Here is a 19,583-nt window from a genome sequence, read left to right as displayed (position 1 = left end):
GAGAGGGGAGACTTGCAGCATGGGCAACTGCCAGTCTTCCATACAACCTTGCCCAGGCCTGCGCCCTGGAAACCTTCCAAGGTGCAAATCCATGGACTCACAAGACTAACGGATGCCTAAAATAAAATGCTTTGGGATTGCAGTTAATACCATTCTCAACTGTATATATGAGGAGTTGGCTTCTGCTCCCATTGGTATGTCAAACACAAGGTAAAATACATTCATGAACCTGGAGGAACTCAGCCGGTCAGGTAGCATCTATGGAAAGGACTGAAACCCTTTATCGGAACTGGAAAGGAAGAAGGAAGAAGCCAGAGTAAGAAGGTGGGGGCAGGAGGGGAAACAGTTCCAGCTGGAAGGCGATATGTGAAGAATAGGAGAGCAGCAGAGGTCATCGAGGGGGAGCAGTGAGAAAGGGTCTCGCTGAACTGCCATTGAAAAGGAGATTTCTTCTTCTTCGAGGTAGGCATCTCTTGAAGAGACTTCACAGTGGAGGAGAAAATGATAAATTCTCAAGAGATGCTGTAAGTCCAGAGAGACGCTCATAAAACACTGGAGGAACTCAGCAGGTCGGGCAGCAACTATGGAAGGGAACAAAGAGTCGGCGTTTTGGGCCAAGACGCTTCATCAGGACCAGAAAAGGATGAGAAAGAAGCCAGAATAAAATGTTCTTGCAGTGCCATTGATCCCTCATTGGAAATGAAACCACTTTACAGTCCTGCGCAAGGTTTCAACCCAATATCTCAACGTCCCCTTTCCTTTGGCAGATGCTGTTTGCCCTTTCGTGTTCTTCCAGCAGAGTATCTGCTGTTGTTCTACAGAAATTGTATATGGATGAACACAATGAACAAGAAGAGACCTCATTCCTTTAGCCACTTATATAGTGCATCTTCAAACTAGGGATTGCTATTAGCAGTGTATCATAGTGTTTTACGTACTTAATAGTTTACAAACAGTTGAAGGACATTGTCAGTGCAGTTTTTATTGAATACCAGGTTATTTCTGACAACTTTATTGGATTGGTGTCTGAGCATCCTTGACATCTATTGTTCATTCCCAGCTAAGATCACTGGAACAAGCATCATGGGTAACTATTAACCCCTCAAGCCTGCTCTGTCACCAGGTAGATCATTGGCTGAGATACATTGATCTCAAGTCCAATAACAATTGCTGTGGTATATTTTTCTCCTCTACAAAAACACATAAATAACTAACTATATTGATGATAAACATAAGTTGCACCATAAATCAACTTTTGAACCTGTATTAGTGAGAAACACAGTAGCTTGTTAAACTTTGAATTTTCCCCACAAGATGTTTCCTTAGGAACCACTGATTGGCTTTGTAATGAATTTCTACATCTACGAAGTATATGGTGCTTTAATTACTCATTGTTAAGTGGACTATAGAGGGTATGTTTCATATATTTAGAATAATTGAGATATGTCTCCTAAACCTGTGACCTCTCTACAGTAGAGGATGAGGGCAGCAAGACCATGGGACTGGCATCACCTTGAACTTCATTTCTAAGTTGCACACTATCCATTTGTTACTTCGTTATGTGCCGTGTCATATGATATAGGCGATCATGGTCTTTCCATGACCATGATTGTTCTTGGCAAATTTTTCTACAGAAGTGGTTTGCCATTGCCTTCTTCTGGGCAGTGTCTTCACAAGAGGGAGCTAGGGCTTTATTCTTTGGAGAGAAGGAGGATGAGAGGAGACATGATAGAGGTGTACAAGATAATAAGAGGAATAGATAGAGTGGATAGCCAGCACCTCTTCCCCAGGGCACCACTGCTCAATACAAGAGGACATGGCTTTAAGGTAAGGGGTGGGAAGTTCAAGTGGGATATTAGAGGAAGGTTTTTTACTCAGAGAGTGGTTGGTGCATGAAATGCACTGCCTGAGTCAGCGGTGGAGGCAGATACACTAGTGAAGTTTAAGAGACTACTGGACAGGTATATGGAGGAATTTAAGGTGGGGGCTCATATGGGAGGCAGGGTTTGAGGGTCAGCACAACATTGTGGGCCGAAGGGCCTGTACTGTGCTGTACTTTTGTATTCTACTTTTCTATAAGACTGGTGACCCCAGCCATTATCAATACTCTTCAGAGATTGTCTGCCTGGCGTCAGTGGTTTCGTAACCAGGACTTGTGACATGCACCGGCTGCTCACACAACCTGCCATGGCTTCACATGACCCTGATCAGGGGTGGGGGGGAGCTAAGCAAGTGCCACACCTTGCTCAGGGGTGACCTGCAGGCTAGCAGGGGAAAGGAGACGTATCTCTACTGTGCACACTATCCAGTCCTGAAAATAAATTGCCATTCTTTTCCCTGGGCTAATTCCAGGATATCCACCCAAAAACCTCTGGGATTGCCATCACACTACAGTCAAAGAAGATGGCGCAGCAGAACTCCCTAACTAATGGTTATGGATGGGCACTGAATATTGGCCTTAGCAAAGATGCTCTCATCCTGTAAATTAATTCAAAGGGTCACATGTAGCCATACAGCCTACAGGAGTTCAGTAACTGGGAGAGTGTAGTATTCATCAACGTACCAAACATTGGGCAGCGGTGTGGAGATATGTCTCCGCCAAAGGAGGTGTGAGGTGCTCCTTCCCTCCACCAGCCTGCAGGTCACCCTCGGGCAGGGTGTAGCACCTGCTTAGCCCCCGCCCCCCCCCCCCCCGCCGATCAGGGTCACGTGAAGCCATGGGAGCAGGTGGTGGATGGTCGTATGAGCGGTCGGTGCAGATCACAAGTCCTGGTTATTCGACCACTGACACCAGGCAGACAATCTCTGAAGAGTATTGATAATGGCTGGGGTGACCCGTCTTGTAAAGGCACCGCCCAGAAGAAGGCAATGATAAACCACTTCTGTAGAAAACTTTGCCAGGAGCAATCGTGGTCATGGAAAGACTATGATCGCCCACGTCATACGACACTGCACATTATGATGATGAAGACCAAACATTAGTGGAAGCATTAAATGAACATTAAATAAGTAATTGAACTAAACTATGTAAAAACAGTTTGAATACCACTTTTTCTCAAATAGAAAACAGGGATGCTTAATCTTCATAAATATTTAATACATGAAAGTTACATAAAATGTGGTCACTTAATACCTCAGAAGCCATCGTCTATCACTACGAGGTCTGGCTATTGTGTTCTCAGACTAACACAATCCTGCCTAAACTTTGGTTCTAACTTTCTTGGAATTGTAGAAGTAAGTTGTTCCTGAGCCAGCTCTTTGAAAGAAGAATAATGAAAATCAGAATGGACTGCAGATCAAACATTCATGATCCAAACAGACATTTGACACAGAAACCTCCAAGAGGTCCACAACTTTGTTGTGGGGTTTGGTGCCTCAATAATCCAGAGAGCTATGTTGGTTGGAGACAGGGCTTTACACTTTGGCTCTTGGTAGGGTCACCCATGCCAAACAGGTCAAAGGGTAGAGGCCAGACTAAGAGTAGTCCACCGGTCCTCCAGGTTCGGGGGTTCAGCTGAGGGCTAACAGCCCTGACCGGTCAAGAGACAATTGTTACCGAAACAGCAAAGAAGGCTTCATTGCTGCCCCGAATACCAGTGGCATAATGGGCAGTAACTAACTAGTACTTGGTTCATGGCGCCTGTTAGGAAACGGAAAAAAAATGTAGAACAAATGTATTATGAAGAAAAAGAAGTCTACAGAAAGCTTTTCATTGATTAGAGAGATTTCACTGACTGATCAGTTCCCTTTCAATATCTGATAGGATAGATCTCTTTTAAAACAATGTTGACCCACACTTATCAAGACCTCCACAAAAATGCTGCCCTCTTCAGCCTGGAGTGTGGAAATCAGTTAGTCTTCGATGAAATTTTTCTTATTTCAGGCAAAAATGCTTCATCTACTTTCATATTTTCCCCTAAATGGTCATTGAAATAGCAAAATAGCTGCATTGAAATAGAAACTACCTGCTAATACCCGCCAGGTCAGACAGCATCTGTGGAGGGATGAACCAATTCAATGTGTTAGCTTGATTCCCTTTCATCAAAACGAAGAAAAGTTTGCTGGAAAACAACAAGTTTTGAGTTGCAGAGAAATAGTGGAATTGGGAGGTGGGGGTGTGGTGTTTGGGTTGTGGTTAACTCTTAAAGGGAGATTTATTGGTGATGAAAGAGGTGATGGTGTCAGATTTCAGAAGGTAGTGAATAAAGAAGAGAGAATGGGGCTAATTAGGAGGAAACTAATAATATCTTAAATTACTCCAAGATGGAAATGTTTGAGAATATTTCCATTGGCATTCAGTGTCCGTGCACTCCACTCTTTCACAGACCATCCCTTTTTCTCTCCCCCCACCCCGCCCTCTTTCTCTGAGAATTAAAATTCATTTTATCTCTCATTTTTCCCAGCTTTAGGGAAAGGTCTGATTCTCTCCCTTCAGAAGCTGTCCGACCTGCTGAATACTTTCAGCATTTTCTTTACTATCGGATGTCCAGCATCTGTAACTCAAAGCACATTTATTATCAAAGTACGTATGCAGATACAACTCTGAGATTCGTCTCCTTTCAGGCAGCCATGGAACAAAGAAACACCATGGGACCCGTTCTAAGAAAACATCAAACACCCTACATGCAAAAAAAACACACCCAATGCGTGTAAAGACCATAAGACCATAACATTCAGGAGCAGAATTAAGCCATTTAGTCCACCGAGCCTGCTCCACCATTTCATCATGGCCGATTCATTTTCCCTCTCAGCTCCAATCTCCCCATAACCCTTCATGCCCTGAATATGAGACCATAAGATGTTGGAGAAAAAAAAAGGACATTTTGCGCAAATGGCAAAAAGCAAGTGAACTACTCGTAGAATATCAGGCATCAAGTACTCAGCTAATCACATGTTTGTGAGTTCTTTATGGACATACCCTGTTTGAACCAGCAAGCCTTGCATCTGACGGAACCAAAAGTGTTTCTTCAGCCAACAAGCTTGATGCCAAGCAGTGCATTTGCTATACTCTGTGTCTGGCCAGGGTTTCATTTCAAGCCGACAATACCCAAGCAGCTCAGAACTGATGCAGCAATACAGGTATCTCCCTGCTGGTCAGGATCAAATTGACGCCCTTCAAAGGACAGCAGGGCTTGGGGACTGAGGTGAGAATGTGGGAACAGTTGTTGGGAGGCTCACCACCCTTGGGTGGGGGGGGGTAAAGCTACTCTTAAAAGATAGAGAAGATTCTGCTGACTTAGAGCATGGAACAGTACAGCACAGAACAGCACTCACAACGCGCTGGAGGAACTCAGCAGGTCGGGCAGCATCCGTGGAAAAGATCGGTCGAAGTTTCAGGCCGGAACCCTTCGTCAGGACAGCACAGAACAGGCCCTTCGGCCCACAATGTGGTGCCAACAATTTGACCTACTCCAGGATGAGTATTATTGCTTTATGGATTAAAATGGTGGAATGAGAAATGTCAAATGAACAACCTGAAGGTTTGACCATCATGGCTTCTAAATCAGAAAAGGGGAATGCTTATTTATTTACTGACATACAGCCTTCCAGCCCTTTGAGCCACGCCACCCAGCAGTCCTCTGTTTTAATCCTAGCCCAATCGCTGGACAAGTTTACAATGACCAATTAACCTGGCAACCGCTAAGATTATGGGCGGAGCCCCACGCGGTCACGGGGAGAACGTACAAACTCCTTACAGGCAGCGTCAGGAATCGAACTTGGGTCACCGGCACTGTGAAGCATTCTGCTAACCACTACGCTGCCGTGTCACCCTTTGATGGCGATCCTTGTAACAAATGGACAAATTTAGAACATAGAGCTTAGAACAGTACTGCACAGAATAGGTCCTTTCAGTCCACAACGTCATGCTGACATTTTAACCTAGTGCAGGATAAATCTATTGTTTCCCTCCCACATGGCCCTTCATTTTACTTTCCTTCATTTGCCTGCCTAAGAGTCTTTTCTATGTCCCCAGTGTACCTGCCTCCACCACCATCCCTGGCAGTTCTCTCTGTAATAAAAAAAAGCTACCTCTGAATTCCCCCACTATAACTTTCCTCTAATCACCTTAAAGTTATGCTCTCTCACATTAGCCATTTATGCCGCTGGGTAAAAGGCACCAGCTGTCCACTCTTTACACTGTGTACCATCTTATACACCTTGTACTCCTCGTATGCTTTGTGAATTTGCTTTGTTTTCTGGCTGACCGGCCACACTTTTACCATCAAATGTCATTCCTTTGAGGCCGAGCTTTCACAAACTTGACAGCAGAAGCATTTACATCAGCACTTGCATGGGAAGGTCGGAACATGTTGACCTTTGTAGAAGTGAAATGGGATCTCATTTACAGAGGATTCTGGAATTTCATTAATACTTCAAGCAGGCTTCAATTATCGGTGACTGAAAAGAACATGGTGACCTGTCTCTTTGACTACCATCCAACAGCACTTGCATCCAAGTGATGAAGTGTTTTGAGAGGTTGGCGATGAAACATATCAACTCCTGCCTGAGAAGTGAATGGATTTATTCTAATTTGTCTCCCAAAGCAACAGGTCCACAGCAGATGCCATTTTATTGGCTCTTCAATAAATTCTGGAGCATCAGGACAGCGAAGATACATACATCAGTATGGTCTTCATTGACTACAGCTCAGCATTCAATACTGTCATCCCCTCAAAACTAATCAATATGCTTCAAGTTCTAGACCTTATTACCTCCTTGTGCAACTGGATCCTCAATTTCCTCACTTGCAGACCCCTGTCAGTTCAGACTGGCAGCAATATCTCCTCCACAGTCTCCAACAGCACAGGTGCACCACAAGGCTGTGTGCTTAGCCCCCTGCTCTACTCGCTTTAGACTTCTGACCGTGGGGCCCCAATGCCATATTTAAGTTTGCTGACAACACCACTGTCATTGGCCGAATCAAAGGTGGTGATGGATCAGCGTATAGAAGGGAGATTGAAAATCTGGGGAGGATTATAGACTTCAGGAGGTCTATGATCCATTCCTCATTGGGAACCAGAAGTGGAGACGGTCAGCAACTTTAAATTCCTCTGCGTTATAATTTCGAAGAATCTGTCCTGGGTCCAGTATGTAAGTGCCCTAATGAAGAAAGCATGGCAGCACCTCAACTTTCTTGGAAGTTTGCAAAGATTCAGCATGTTGTCTAAATCTTTGACAAACTTCTACAGATATGTGTTGGAGAATATATTGACTGGTTGCATCATGGTTTGGTATGGACATACCAATTCCCTCATATGGAAAAGCCTGAAAAAACAATAGATATGGCCCAGTCCAGCACCGGTAAAGCCCTCCCCACCATTGAGCCTGTCTACATGGAGCGCTGTCGCAGGAAAGAAGCATCCATCATTAGGGACCCCCACCACCCAGGTCACACACTCTTCTCACTGCTGCTATCAGGAAGAAAGTACAGGAGTCTCAGGACTCGCACCACCAGGTTCAGGAACAGTTATTACCCCTCAACCATCAGGCTTTTAAACCAGAGGGGGTAACTTCACTCAACATCACTTGCCCCATCACTGAAATATTCCCACAACCTACTGACTCACTTTCAAGGACTCTTCCCTCATATTCTCGATATTTATTGCTTATTTATTTATTATTATTATTTTTATTTCTTTTTCTTTGCTCTTTCTTTTTATATTTGAACAGTTTGTTGTTTTTTCTTGCACATTGGTTGTTTGTCCTGTTGATTGCGGTCATTCATTGATTCTGTTGAGTTTCTTCTAATGACTGATTGCCCACAAGAAAAGGAATCGTAAGCTTGTATATGGTAATATATACAGAATGTAATTTGATATTTACTTTGATTGTTGAATTCTGAACCTCCATAGGTATTTGGGAACATGTCAACATCTGCGGGGAACTCCAGGAATATCACCATGTTTGCAAAAGGGCAGGAACTTGTCAAAATGGAAGGGACTGAAATGGAACACTTCCTTTTTAAGGCCATTTTCTCCCCTCCAAACACAAGAATGTTTAATGTACAGTTTTTTGTAAATTCTATTCTATCTTTTTTTATGTAAATGCCTGCAAGAAAATGAATCTCAGAGTAGAATATGGTAACATATCCATACTTTAATAATGTATTCACTTTGAACTTTGAGGATATGAATGGCCTTACTCCCAATCCAATTACAGAAAGATTATGTCAATTAATATGCTGTAATGTTCAATGTTACACTCCATATAGCTAGTCATTGCTGTCTTGTAGGTTCCTCTAGTGTGTAACTTTTGAATGCTGTGATTTTTTTTTAAACCTCAGTCCAGGCATATTTTCATCTACATTCCCCCATGTTGCAGGAGGGCCGTCAATTGGAGTTCCTGGTGAAATCCGAGGATATGCCCTTGCACATCAACGGCATGGCCGGTTGCCATGGAAACAGTTGTTTGAGCCATCCATTAGGCTTGCGAGAAAAGGTTTTCCGGTCGGTAAGAGCCTTGCTGCCGCCCTTGAAGCAAATAAAATGCAAATAGAAGAAAGCGCCTCGCTATGGTGAGAGCAAATTCCTTTATAGTTGCAGATAATTCCTTGCTGTAATTTGACAAGCCATATTGTGTTCAACTGCAGACTGCTGCAACATTCATGGACTCAGGGTCTTGGACCATATATATTTTTTAAATGTATTTTTACTGATATCTTACGAGCTTGCTGTCTTGTATGTGCTTTGTGTTGTGTATGATGGTTGGTACTGTGTTTTGTACCTTGGCCCCAGAATAACACAATTTTGTTTCTACTGTCATGTGTGGTTGAAGGGCAATTAAACTTGAACTTGAAATCGATTTAACATTTGACTTGGTAGAATCAAATGTTGAATTCAGGATGCAATCTGATAGATTGCCTGATACCTGTTCTGATAATCTCATAATTCTTTACAAAATAAGGAATATACACCCAGTGGCCACTTTATTAGGTACACCTGTACGCCACTTTTATGCAAGTATCAGCCAATCATGTGGCTGTAACTTGATGCATTAAAAACATTGACCGAAAGAAAAATGGAGACATCTCCTTCTCTCTTATTAGGGAGAGAGAGAACCTGGGGGATGTTGAACAACAGGTGAAAGACAAAGTCTTTGGGATAACTGCAAGTCTGTGTCTTTGCTATTGCTTTGCTCGCACTTGAGTGCTCGGCAGTGGTGCTGACGCTTTTTTTTGCCGGTGGGGGGAGGGGGATTGTTGCTCCCTGCCGCTTACGTGCGGGAGGGAGGGGAGCTGGGGGGGGGGTACTTTGGTGTTCTTACGTTTACATGTTATTCATTCTTTGGGTCACTTCTCTGTTTTCGTGAATGCTTGCGAAGAAAAGGCATTTCAGGATGTATATTGTATACATTTCTCTGACATTAAATAGGACCTTTGAACCTTTGAACATCATAATGGGGAAGAATAGTGATCTAAATGATTCTGGCTGTGGAAGGATTGTTGGCGCCAGACGGGGTGGTTTGAGTGTCTCAGAAACTGCTGATCTCCTGGGATTTTCGTGCGCAACAGTGTTTACAGAGAATGGTGCGAGAGACATCCAGTGAGCAGCAGGTCAGTGGGTAAAAATGCCTTGTTAATGCGACAGGTCAGAGGAGAATGGCCAGACTGGTTCAAGCTGGCAGGACAGCAACAGCAACTCAAATACAACAGTGGTGTGCAGCTTCGGAATCAGGTTTAATATCACCGGCATGTGTCATGAAATTTGTTGTCTTTGCAGCTGCAGTACAATGCAATACGTAATAATAGAGAAAAGAAACTGTGATTTACAGTATATATCGATATATATTGTAATTCACAGTCTTTTCTCTATTTTATGTATATGTGTGTGGGCACCTGGACAAGTGGTTAAGGCATTGGACTAGTGATCTGAAGGTCGTGAGTTCGATCCTCAGCTGAGGCAGTGTGTTGTGTCCTTGAGCAAGGCAATTAACCACACAGTGCTCTGCGATGACACCGGTGCCAAGCTGTATCGGCCCTTGCCCTTCCCTTGGACAACATCGGTGGCGTGGAGAGGGGAAAGTTGCAGCAGGGGTAACTGCCGGTCTACCATACAACCTCGCCCAGGCCTGCGCCCTGGAGAGTGAAGACTTTCCAGGTGCAGACCCATGGTCTCGCAAGACTAACGGATGCCTAAATTAAGTAGTGCAAAAACAGAAATTTAAAAAAAAGTAGTGAGGTAGTGTTCATGGGTTCAATGTCCATTCAGAAATCGGATGGCAGAGGGGAAGAAACTGTTCCTGAATCACTGAGTGTGTGCTTTCAGGGTCCTGTTCCCCCTCCCTGATGAGAACAATGACAGTGTGACCTGAATAATGAAGATCCTTAATGATGGATGCCACATTTTTGAGGCATCGCTCTTTGAAGATGTTTTGGGTACTACGGAGGCTAGTGCCCATGATGGAGTCGGCTAAGTTTATAAGTCTCTGCAGCTTATTTCGATCCTGTGCAGAAGCCCCTACCCGCCCGCACCAGACGGTGATACCAGACCAACAATTCAACACCTAATCTGCTGCCTCGCAGTCATCCAAAGATACTCGTGTTTTGTCAGTCTTCTTTCATCGCTAAGGTCCCCTTCGCTGGATATCAATCTTGTGACTTTCCTCTGAACGACCTTGAGGGATAGAATTTCACTGATCAAAGCACAAAATGTTGGAGTATAAGTTTGATTCAGTCAACAGCCTCTGCGGTTGTGTCTCTTCCCCCTCCCCCCACCTTAATATCCCACTTTATTTAAGGTCACATTGAGCTGAAAAATCAGGATTGGGGATGCATGAGTCAAATGAGTTTCTAGACTTTGTTTAACAACTGACAGTGAACTTCTGCCATGCAGTGGGTCATCTGGGAGTTCTGCATTTTATGTTCAGCCATGCATTGCTTAAAGAAGCTTGCAAGCAAGGAGGTTAAACAGAACCTACAAAAGGCAAACTTCTGATTGATGAAAAGCTTTCTGTAGACTTTTTCTTTATGACGCATTTGTTCCGAAGCAATGTATCTGTGTCTAAATGTCTGTTTGAATCATGAACGTTTGATCTGCACTCCATTCTGATTTCCATTATTCTTCCTTCGAAGAGCTGACTCAGGAACAACTTACTTCTACAATTCCAAGAAACTTAGAACCAAAGTTCAGGCAGGATTGTGTTAGTCTGAGAGCACAATAGTCAGACCTCGTAGTGATGGATGATGGCTTCTGAGGTATTAAGTGACCACATTTTATTTGTCATTTTAATATATTAAATGTTTATGAAGATTAAGCATCCTTGTTTTCTATTTGCGAGAAAATATTATGCAAGCTGTTTTTACATAGTTTAGTTCAATTACTTATTTAATGTTCATTTAATGCTTCCACTAATGTTTGGTCTTCATCATCATAATGTAATGTGTCAAATGACATGGCTGATCACGGTCTCTGACCATGATTGTTCCTGGCAAATTTTTCTACAGAAGTGGTCACCTGGGCAGTGCCTTTACAAGACAAGTGATTCCTGCCATTATCAGTACTCTTCAGAGGCTGTCTGGTGTTCGCGTAACCAGGACTTGGTGATAAGCACCAGTTGCTCATATGACCATCCACCACCTGCTTCAGAGTACAAATATGTCACCGTATACAACCCTGGGATTCATTTTCCTGTGGGTATTCTCAGCAAATCTATAGAATAGGAACTGTAAACAGGATCAATGAAAGATCAACCAGAGTGCAGTAGACAACAAACTGTGAAAATGCAAATATAAATAAATAGCAATAAATAATGAGAACGTGAGATAATGAGATAAAAAGTCCTCAAAGTGAGATCATTGGTTGTGGGAACATCTCAATGGATGGGCAAGTGAGTGTGGTTATCCCTTTGTTCAAGAGCCTAATTGTTGTGGGGTAACTCCTCTTTATTTTGTAGTTTAGAGTAATTTTATATCTTTGGGCTGTACTGCTGCCACAAAACAACTAATTTCATGCCATCTAAGACAGTGATAATGACCTTGAATTGGATTTTGCTTGCCCTCTTAGTTTGCTCCCATTGACGAATGTCCAGGAACTTAGTAACAAATTGTAATATTGAGGATGTAGCATTTTAATTTTAATTATTTTACTTTACTTTATACTTTATTGTCACCAAACAATTGATACTAGAACGTACAATCATCATAGCGATATTTGATTCTGCGTTTCCCGCTCCCTGGATTACAAATCGATGGTAAATATTAAAAATTTAATTTAAAAATCATAAATAGAAAATAGAAAAATGGAAAGTAAGGTAGTGCAAAAAAAAACGAGATGCAGGTCCGGATATTTAGAGGGCACAGCTAATTTGTGTTTGAATGGAGTTCTGAGATGGCCTCAGAATGGGAGGTTGGTCAGGAAGGGTGGAGGAGCAGATGTGTAGAGATGTGGTTTGGGGTGGGGAAGAAACCTGTCTGCATCAGTACTCAATTTGAGACAGCTGTGGCTATTCTACCAAGTGACAATACCCTTTTAGTGGGAATGTGGAATCTCAGAAGTGTGACTGGGTGTCTGTAGCACTGGCGTACACTCGGATGCCACTTACAGTACACCTAACACCTTGTTGATGCAAATATCTAACCAGCCAGTCGTGTGACAGCAACTTAATTCATAAAAGCATGCAGACATAGTCAAGAGGCTCAGTTGTTGTTCAGCCCAAACATCTGGAATGGGGAGAAAATCTGTCACTTTGATTGTTGGTGCCACCTAATAAAGTGGCCACTAAGTCTAAAGGTTGGCACAACAGAGCATAATTTCAGCAAGGGGGTATCAGGCAGGTGAAGGGCAAGGATGTTTCCTCTGGTGTGGGGGGTGGGGGGTCTAGAACCAGAGGACACTGCGTCAGAATAGAGTGACGTCCGTTTAGAACGGAGATGAGGAGGAGATGCTTTCGCCAGAGGGTGGTGAATCTGTGGAATTCGTTGCCACAGGCGGCTGTGGAGGGCAAGTTATTGGGTATATTTAAGGCAGAGGTTGATTACTTACAAACTGCCTGTTACGCCGCTGGCGTTTAGAGCAGCAATGAAAATCCTCCATCTCTGACAGTGTTCAGGGCTTCCTTCTTCATGTCAGTAGCTCAGTTTTCACCACTGTCAGTCACACAAGTTCTGGGTGGAAACTCAGGAATACTTGCGTATTAAACAGTAACTTGACATTGACCTGAACAATGTTATTCTTATCTCCCAATAATTTACATGGGGCTGCTGGCCTTCAGTTAAAAATTAAGTGGTTAGTCATTTGCTACATTTCAAATTAAAATTCACACTTTAAAATAAATTTACCTGAGTTTAATTAAGCTTTGCATTTCTGTGACTAATAATTTAGTAATTAATTTTTTAAAAATAAAGATGCAGCTCAGACTAGGCCCCTCTGGCCATTTGGGTCACGCCACCCATCAACACCCACCCCCCCCACCCTGATTTATTCATAGCCTCATGACAGGACACTTTACAATGACTAATTAACCTACCAAGCAGAACATCTTGGACTGTAGGAGGAAACTGGAACACCCAGAGGAAACTCACACGGTGACAGATTGAACATACCTGTTTCGTGCGAGCAGCACTTACCACGTGACACAGAGCTTGCGTTGCCAGCAGTCAGCAGGAGCTCAAGAAAAGCAGCTACGATCTGCGGAAGGCTATCAGGGCTGCGTAGCAACAATACAGTGACAAGACTGGGTCAAGATTCACAGCGAACAGCACACGTGACTTGTGGCGAGGGCTGCATACCATCGCAGACCTCAAAGCCAAGCGTTGTGGTGCTGCCAACATCGCGGACTCTCTCTCAGATGAGCTCAATCTCTTTTATACTCGGTTTGATGTCGCCAACTCTGAGCCTCCGAGGAAAGCCACCGCTACAGCCTGCAACCTGGTCATCTCTGAGTCTGAGGTACGCAGATGTTTCCAACGAGTGGACAGTCACAAGGCTGCAGGACCGGACGGCGTTCCAGGGCAAGTACTCAGGATGTGCACAGCACAACTGGCAGGTGTGTTTACAGACATTTTTAATCTCTCCCTCTCCCAGTGTAGAGTGCCCTCCTGCTTCAAAACATCCACCATTGTCCCTGTACCAAAAAAGACCAGGGTAACATGTCTGAACGACTGGCATCCTGTCGCACTCACCTCGATAATAAGCAAATGCTTTGAGAGGCTGGTCAAGGATTACATTTGCAGCTTGCTACCACCCAAACTGAACCCCCTACAATTCGCCTACCGACACAACCGATCGACAGACAACGCAATAGCCACTGCTCTACATAGCATCCTTACACATCTGGAGAAGAAGGATGCTTATGTGAAAATGCTGTTCTTGGACTACAGTTCAGTATTCAACACCATAGTCCCATCCAGGCTCGACAAGAAGCTCAGAGACCTTGGCCTTGACCCTGCCTTGTGCAGCTGGATCCTGGACTTCCTGTCAGATTGCCGGCAGGTGGTAAGAGTGGGTTCCCTCACCTCCACCCCTCTGACTCGCAACACAGGAGCCCCTCAGGGCTGTGTACTAAATCCCTTTATTTACTCCCTGTATACCCATCACTGTGTCGCCACCCACAGCTCTAATCTGCTAATTAAATTTGCCGATGACTCTATATTTCCTGGACTTATTTCCTGGCATAATTTACATATTACTATTTAACTATTTATGGTTTTATTACTATTTATTATTTATAGTGCAACTGTAACAAAAACCAATTTCCTCCGGGATCAATAAAGTATGACTACGACTATGACTATGACTATTGATTGGCCTAATCTCAAGCAATAACAAGGCGGTCTACAGGGAAGAAGTCATCTCCCTGACACAGTGGTGTCAAGAAAACAACCTCTCCCTCAATGTTGCAAAAACAAAGGAGCTGGTTGAGACTACAGGAGGAATGGAGACGGGCTAACCCCATTGACGTCAATGGACCCAGGGTTGAGAGGGTAAACAGCTTTAAATTCCTCAGCATCCACATCACCGAAAACCTCACGTGGTCTGTACACACCAGCTGTGTAGTGAAAAAGGCATAACATCTCCTCTTTCACTCAGACAGTTGAGGAAGTTTGGTACGGGTCCCCAAATCTTAAGGATTTTTTACAGGGGCACAATTGAGAGCATCCTGACTGGCTGCATCACTGCCTGGTATGGGAACTGTACCTCCCTTAATCGCAGGACTCTGCAGAGAGTGGTGCGGACAGCCCAGTGCATCTGTAGTTGTGAACTTCCCATGATTCAGGACATTTACAAAGACAGGTGTGAAAAAAGGGCCCGGAGGATCATTGGGGACCCGAGTCACCCCAACCACAAACTGTTCCAGCTGCTACCATCCGGAAAACAGTACCGCAGCATAAAAGCCAAGTACAAATTACTAAGATGAATGCTGAAAGGAAATATCCCAATCCTGGTCTGGGCTTCTGTAACAATCTAATTTTTATGAACTTTATGGAGTGAATTATTCAGTCCAATCATTACAGCTGTTTTGTACATTTAAGTTAATATTATGCATTAGCAAGGTGTATTTTGAAAGGCTGATGATGTACACTCAGTGGACACTATATGAGGTACCTCCTGTAATTAATAAAGTGCCAACTGAGTGTATGTTCATGATCTTCTGCTGCTGTAGCTCATTCACTTCAAGGTTTGACGTGTTGTGCATTCAGAGATGCTCTCCTGCACACCACTATTGTAGTTCATGGTTATTGAGTTGCTGTTGAATTCCTGTCAGCTTGAACCAGTCTGGCCATTCTCCTCTGACCTCTCTCATTAACAAGGCATTTTAGCCCACAGAACTGCCACTCATTGGATGTTGTTTGTTTTTTGTACCATTCTCTGAAATCTTCAGAGACTGAGTGATGAAAATCTCAGGAGATCAGCAATTTCTAAGATACTTAATCCACTGCATCTGGTACCAACAATCATTCCACAGTCAAAATCACTCAGATCACATTTCTTCCCCATTGTGATGTTTTGTCTGAGCAAATGAACCTCTTGACCATGTCTGCTTGCTCTTATACATTGAGTTTCTGCCACATGATTGGCTGATTAGCTATTTACATTAACGAGCAGGTGCAGAGGTGTATCTAAAAAAAATGGCCACTGAGAGTATCTGGGAGGCACAAATATCTTTGTCAGATCACAAGGGTGAATGACTTACGACAATGTGAGAACATCTGCAAAAGCAAGACATCTTGGTCAAGCCTGGGTTCATCTACCATCATTATACCTGCAGTACTGTGCATAAGTCTTAGTCACGTATACAGTATATGTAGCTAGGGTGCCTAAGACTTTTGGACAGCACTGTATTTGTCAACGTGGACCAGAGAGCGAGTTTGAGAATCTGGTGGGAGCAAAGGATGTTGAGAATGGTGAAGATGGAGTGCCAGGGGAGGGGTGTGGGACGGGTGGCAGAGAAGGAGTGCCAGGGGTAGGGGTGCAGCGTGAGTGTAGACACACCCAGCCCCGAGACGCCAAGAAAGGTCACTTGATTTGAAATAATTGGTTTATTGATCGTTACAGAATGTCTCTCTGGTGCTTCCCGCTCCCTTCCCCTTTTCCCAACCATGATTCCCCTCTCCCTGGCCCCTTCCCACTCTCAGTCCACAGAAGAGACCCGTATCAGAATCAGGTTTATCATCACTCACGTATGTCATGAAATTTGGGGGGTTTGTTGTGGCAACAGTACAGTGCATTACATAAAAATTACTACAGCACTGTTCAAAAGTCTTAGCTATTTATATACACACACACACACACACACACACACATATATATATGTGCCTAAGATGTTAGCACAAGCCAAAACTGGGCAAGTTTACCCTATCTTTGTCATTGAGAAAATGAGGGGGTCAGACTTCTGCCCGTTACATACCCAGAGGACGTGACAATGTTGTTAAAATTACATAGGGCAAGTGTAACACATCTATTTCTTTCCTGATGGGTAAAGGATTTGGCTGATGTTTCTGAGTGATAGCAAACTATTTCTCACAAGATTTCATTATCCTTGTCAAAGGCAACTTTCTATTGTGGATTTACAGAAAATAGAGTTAAGCCCATTTCAAGCATAAATAAACTTCAGCACATGTTAGATTTTATTTGCCATTCTACCTTCAAGCAGGATTTGAGTTATCACAGTTGGAAGTTAATTCCTGTATGCAATTTAAATTAAGTAGAAGTCACACTTTTACTTAAAGCAATTAGAGAGTGCCCTTGTTATCATTGCCAATTCTCCTTCATGTTATATGTGACCATGAACTCAAAGTTCAAAGTAATTTTTTTATCGAAGTATGTGCATGTCACCATATACCACTCTGAGATTTATTTTCCTGCGGGCATACTCAGCAAATCTATAGAATAGTAACTGTAAACAGGATCTGTGAAAGATTAGTGCAGAAGACAACAAACTGTACAACTGCAAATATAAATAGCAATAAGTAATGAGAATGTGAGATAACAAGATAAACAGTCCTTGAAGTGAGATCACTGGTTGTGGGAACATCCCAGTGGATGGGCAAGTGAGTGCAGTTATCCCCTTTGTTCAAGAGCCTGATGGTTGAGGGGTAGGAACTGTTCTTGAACCCAGTCATGTAAGTCCTGAGGTTCTTGTACCTTCTACCTGATGGCAGCAGCGAGAAAAGAGCATGGCCCAGGTGGTAGGGATCTCTGATGGTGGCTACTGCCTTCCTATGGTGGCTGGTGGTAATAGCTGAGATATAAATTATGCAAGTCAGTAGTTTTTTAAATTCTTGGTGCAATTTGCTAGCTTAGAAAATACGATGAAAGAAAATAATGCTTTTGCTAATGTTACATTTAAAGTAGAATGGTTGAGTAATTCATCCCAGTTGGGAAGTCAAAGGAATGAATTTCAGATACAATATGCTAATGTAACAATACAACATGTTTGGTACTATTAACCCAAGGGCATATTTCAACAGAATCATCTTTACATGAATAGAAAACTTTCAAGGATATATTCACCAATCCTATGCTCTCAGCGCAGAGCTTTGTTTCAGTAGAATTAAAGCCAGAGATTCTGTGCTATAGTGGAGTACTTCTTACCCATTCTTCTGTTCTTCTAAGGCATCCCACTGGAAGAATAATAGAAATTACTGAAATTTCTCAGTAAGCCAAGCAGCTTCTGCGGAGAAAGAAATGCCCTTTCCTCAGCTCATCCACTGGGAGCATGGAATTGTTGAATTTACCCTACCGCTCACCACGAGGGGGAAAATGATGATCATTAAAAAAAAATCTTTTATTTCCACAGTGATGTGTTCTGTAAGAAAAACAGCAACAGAATTTTGAATGAAAATGACCTAATATATTTTCCACAATTAGCGGATACACTGCAAACGATAGCAGATGAAGGGCCAGACGCTTTTTACGACGGACCTATTGCTGAGGACATTGTTCATTCTGTTAGCCAATCAGGTACAATTCTCTGAATTATAAACATGTCAATTAACTAAAAGAAAATATAGAATCTGTCTCCAGTGCTTTTGTCTTAATTATGTTTCAGTTTTAATTATATAGCAGTGAATACTTTCAGAATCTACTATTTAATATGTCAAGCTCTGTGCAAAATAGGAAATATTCAGCAGTATTTTAGCAAGTGCTTGATTTACTCTCACATAATAGACTGATCTGAACGTTAAAGCCCCATGCAATTCAATGGAAGATGGCAAGTAGGATTAGAAATTGAATTGGCATCAGCTGGCAAAGGGTAATTGTGAAGGGCAAAGGTTCAAGGTTCATTTATTATCAAAGTATGTATGCACTATACAACTCTGGGATTCATCTTCTCCAGATAGCCATAGAACAAAGAAAAACCACGGAACCCGTTCAAAGAGGTCCATCAGACCCACCCCCCCACACAAAAAAACAACAGCAACCCAATCATCACCCCAAAAGCCCCCTCGCCTGCACCAAAAAACAACTAGCAAAATGGAATAAGTACATTGAACTCCAAACCCCCCCCCACAAATGTACCAAAAACATTGACACCCCCCCACCTCCGCACAAAAAAACTAACAAAGCCCAATTAAGACATCAACCCTCAAACCCCCTTCCCCTTGCACAACAAAACAAGAAAGAATGGGCAAAAACACAGAATATAAAAACTATAAAACTAAAAAGTCTACAACCCATAAACTCAATAGTCCAATCCATAAACACAGAACTGCGGTAATGTCCTCCAACATCATTGAAAGAGAGCAACACCACTTGACAGCAGAAGTCTAGCCACAGGCCACTAATATCTAAATGACCCTGAGTTCTTGCAATTGAAAAGGAAGCAAGGCATTGTTACTGTAACTGGTTTGGACTTAGTAGTGGGTGCCTTTGGTAAGAAGGGCGCTGACAATGCCAACACTGGTACTATAGTTGCTTCAGAAATGGAACCAGAAAACCTAGGTTGGATCTGGTGGAGATATGCACATTTGGAGCTTCCATCTTGCAGATATGACATTAAACAAGGGTTCAATCAGTGCTCTCACTGGGAGAGAAAGGTTTATGAGATCATAAGAGATAGGAGCAGAATTAGGTCATTTGGCCCATTGAGTCTGCTCCGCCATTCCATCATGGTTGATTTATTTACCCACTTAAGTTTATTCT

General features: G+C 43.0%; 1 protein-coding gene across 2 annotated transcripts in view; it reads left to right on the top strand.

Annotated features, from left to right (window-relative positions):
• The window catches only part of LOC134338857 (glutathione hydrolase 1 proenzyme-like), a 70,156-nt gene that overhangs the window by 13,844 nt on the left and 36,729 nt on the right, over nt 1-19,583 (top strand). For both annotated transcript variants that reach the window (XM_063035008.1, XM_063035009.1), the window contains exons 5-6: nt 8,323-8,515; nt 18,238-18,401. In XM_063035008.1, the coding sequence (XP_062891078.1) occupies nt 8,323-8,515; nt 18,238-18,401 (357 nt within the window). The remainder of the gene's footprint in view (nt 1-8,322; nt 8,516-18,237; nt 18,402-19,583) is intronic.

Source organism: Mobula hypostoma, chromosome 28, assembly GCF_963921235.1.
Source record: "Mobula hypostoma chromosome 28, sMobHyp1.1, whole genome shotgun sequence".
NCBI lineage: Eukaryota > Metazoa > Chordata > Chondrichthyes > Myliobatiformes > Myliobatidae > Mobula > Mobula hypostoma.
This window is presented reverse-complemented; position numbering and strand designations above follow the sequence as displayed.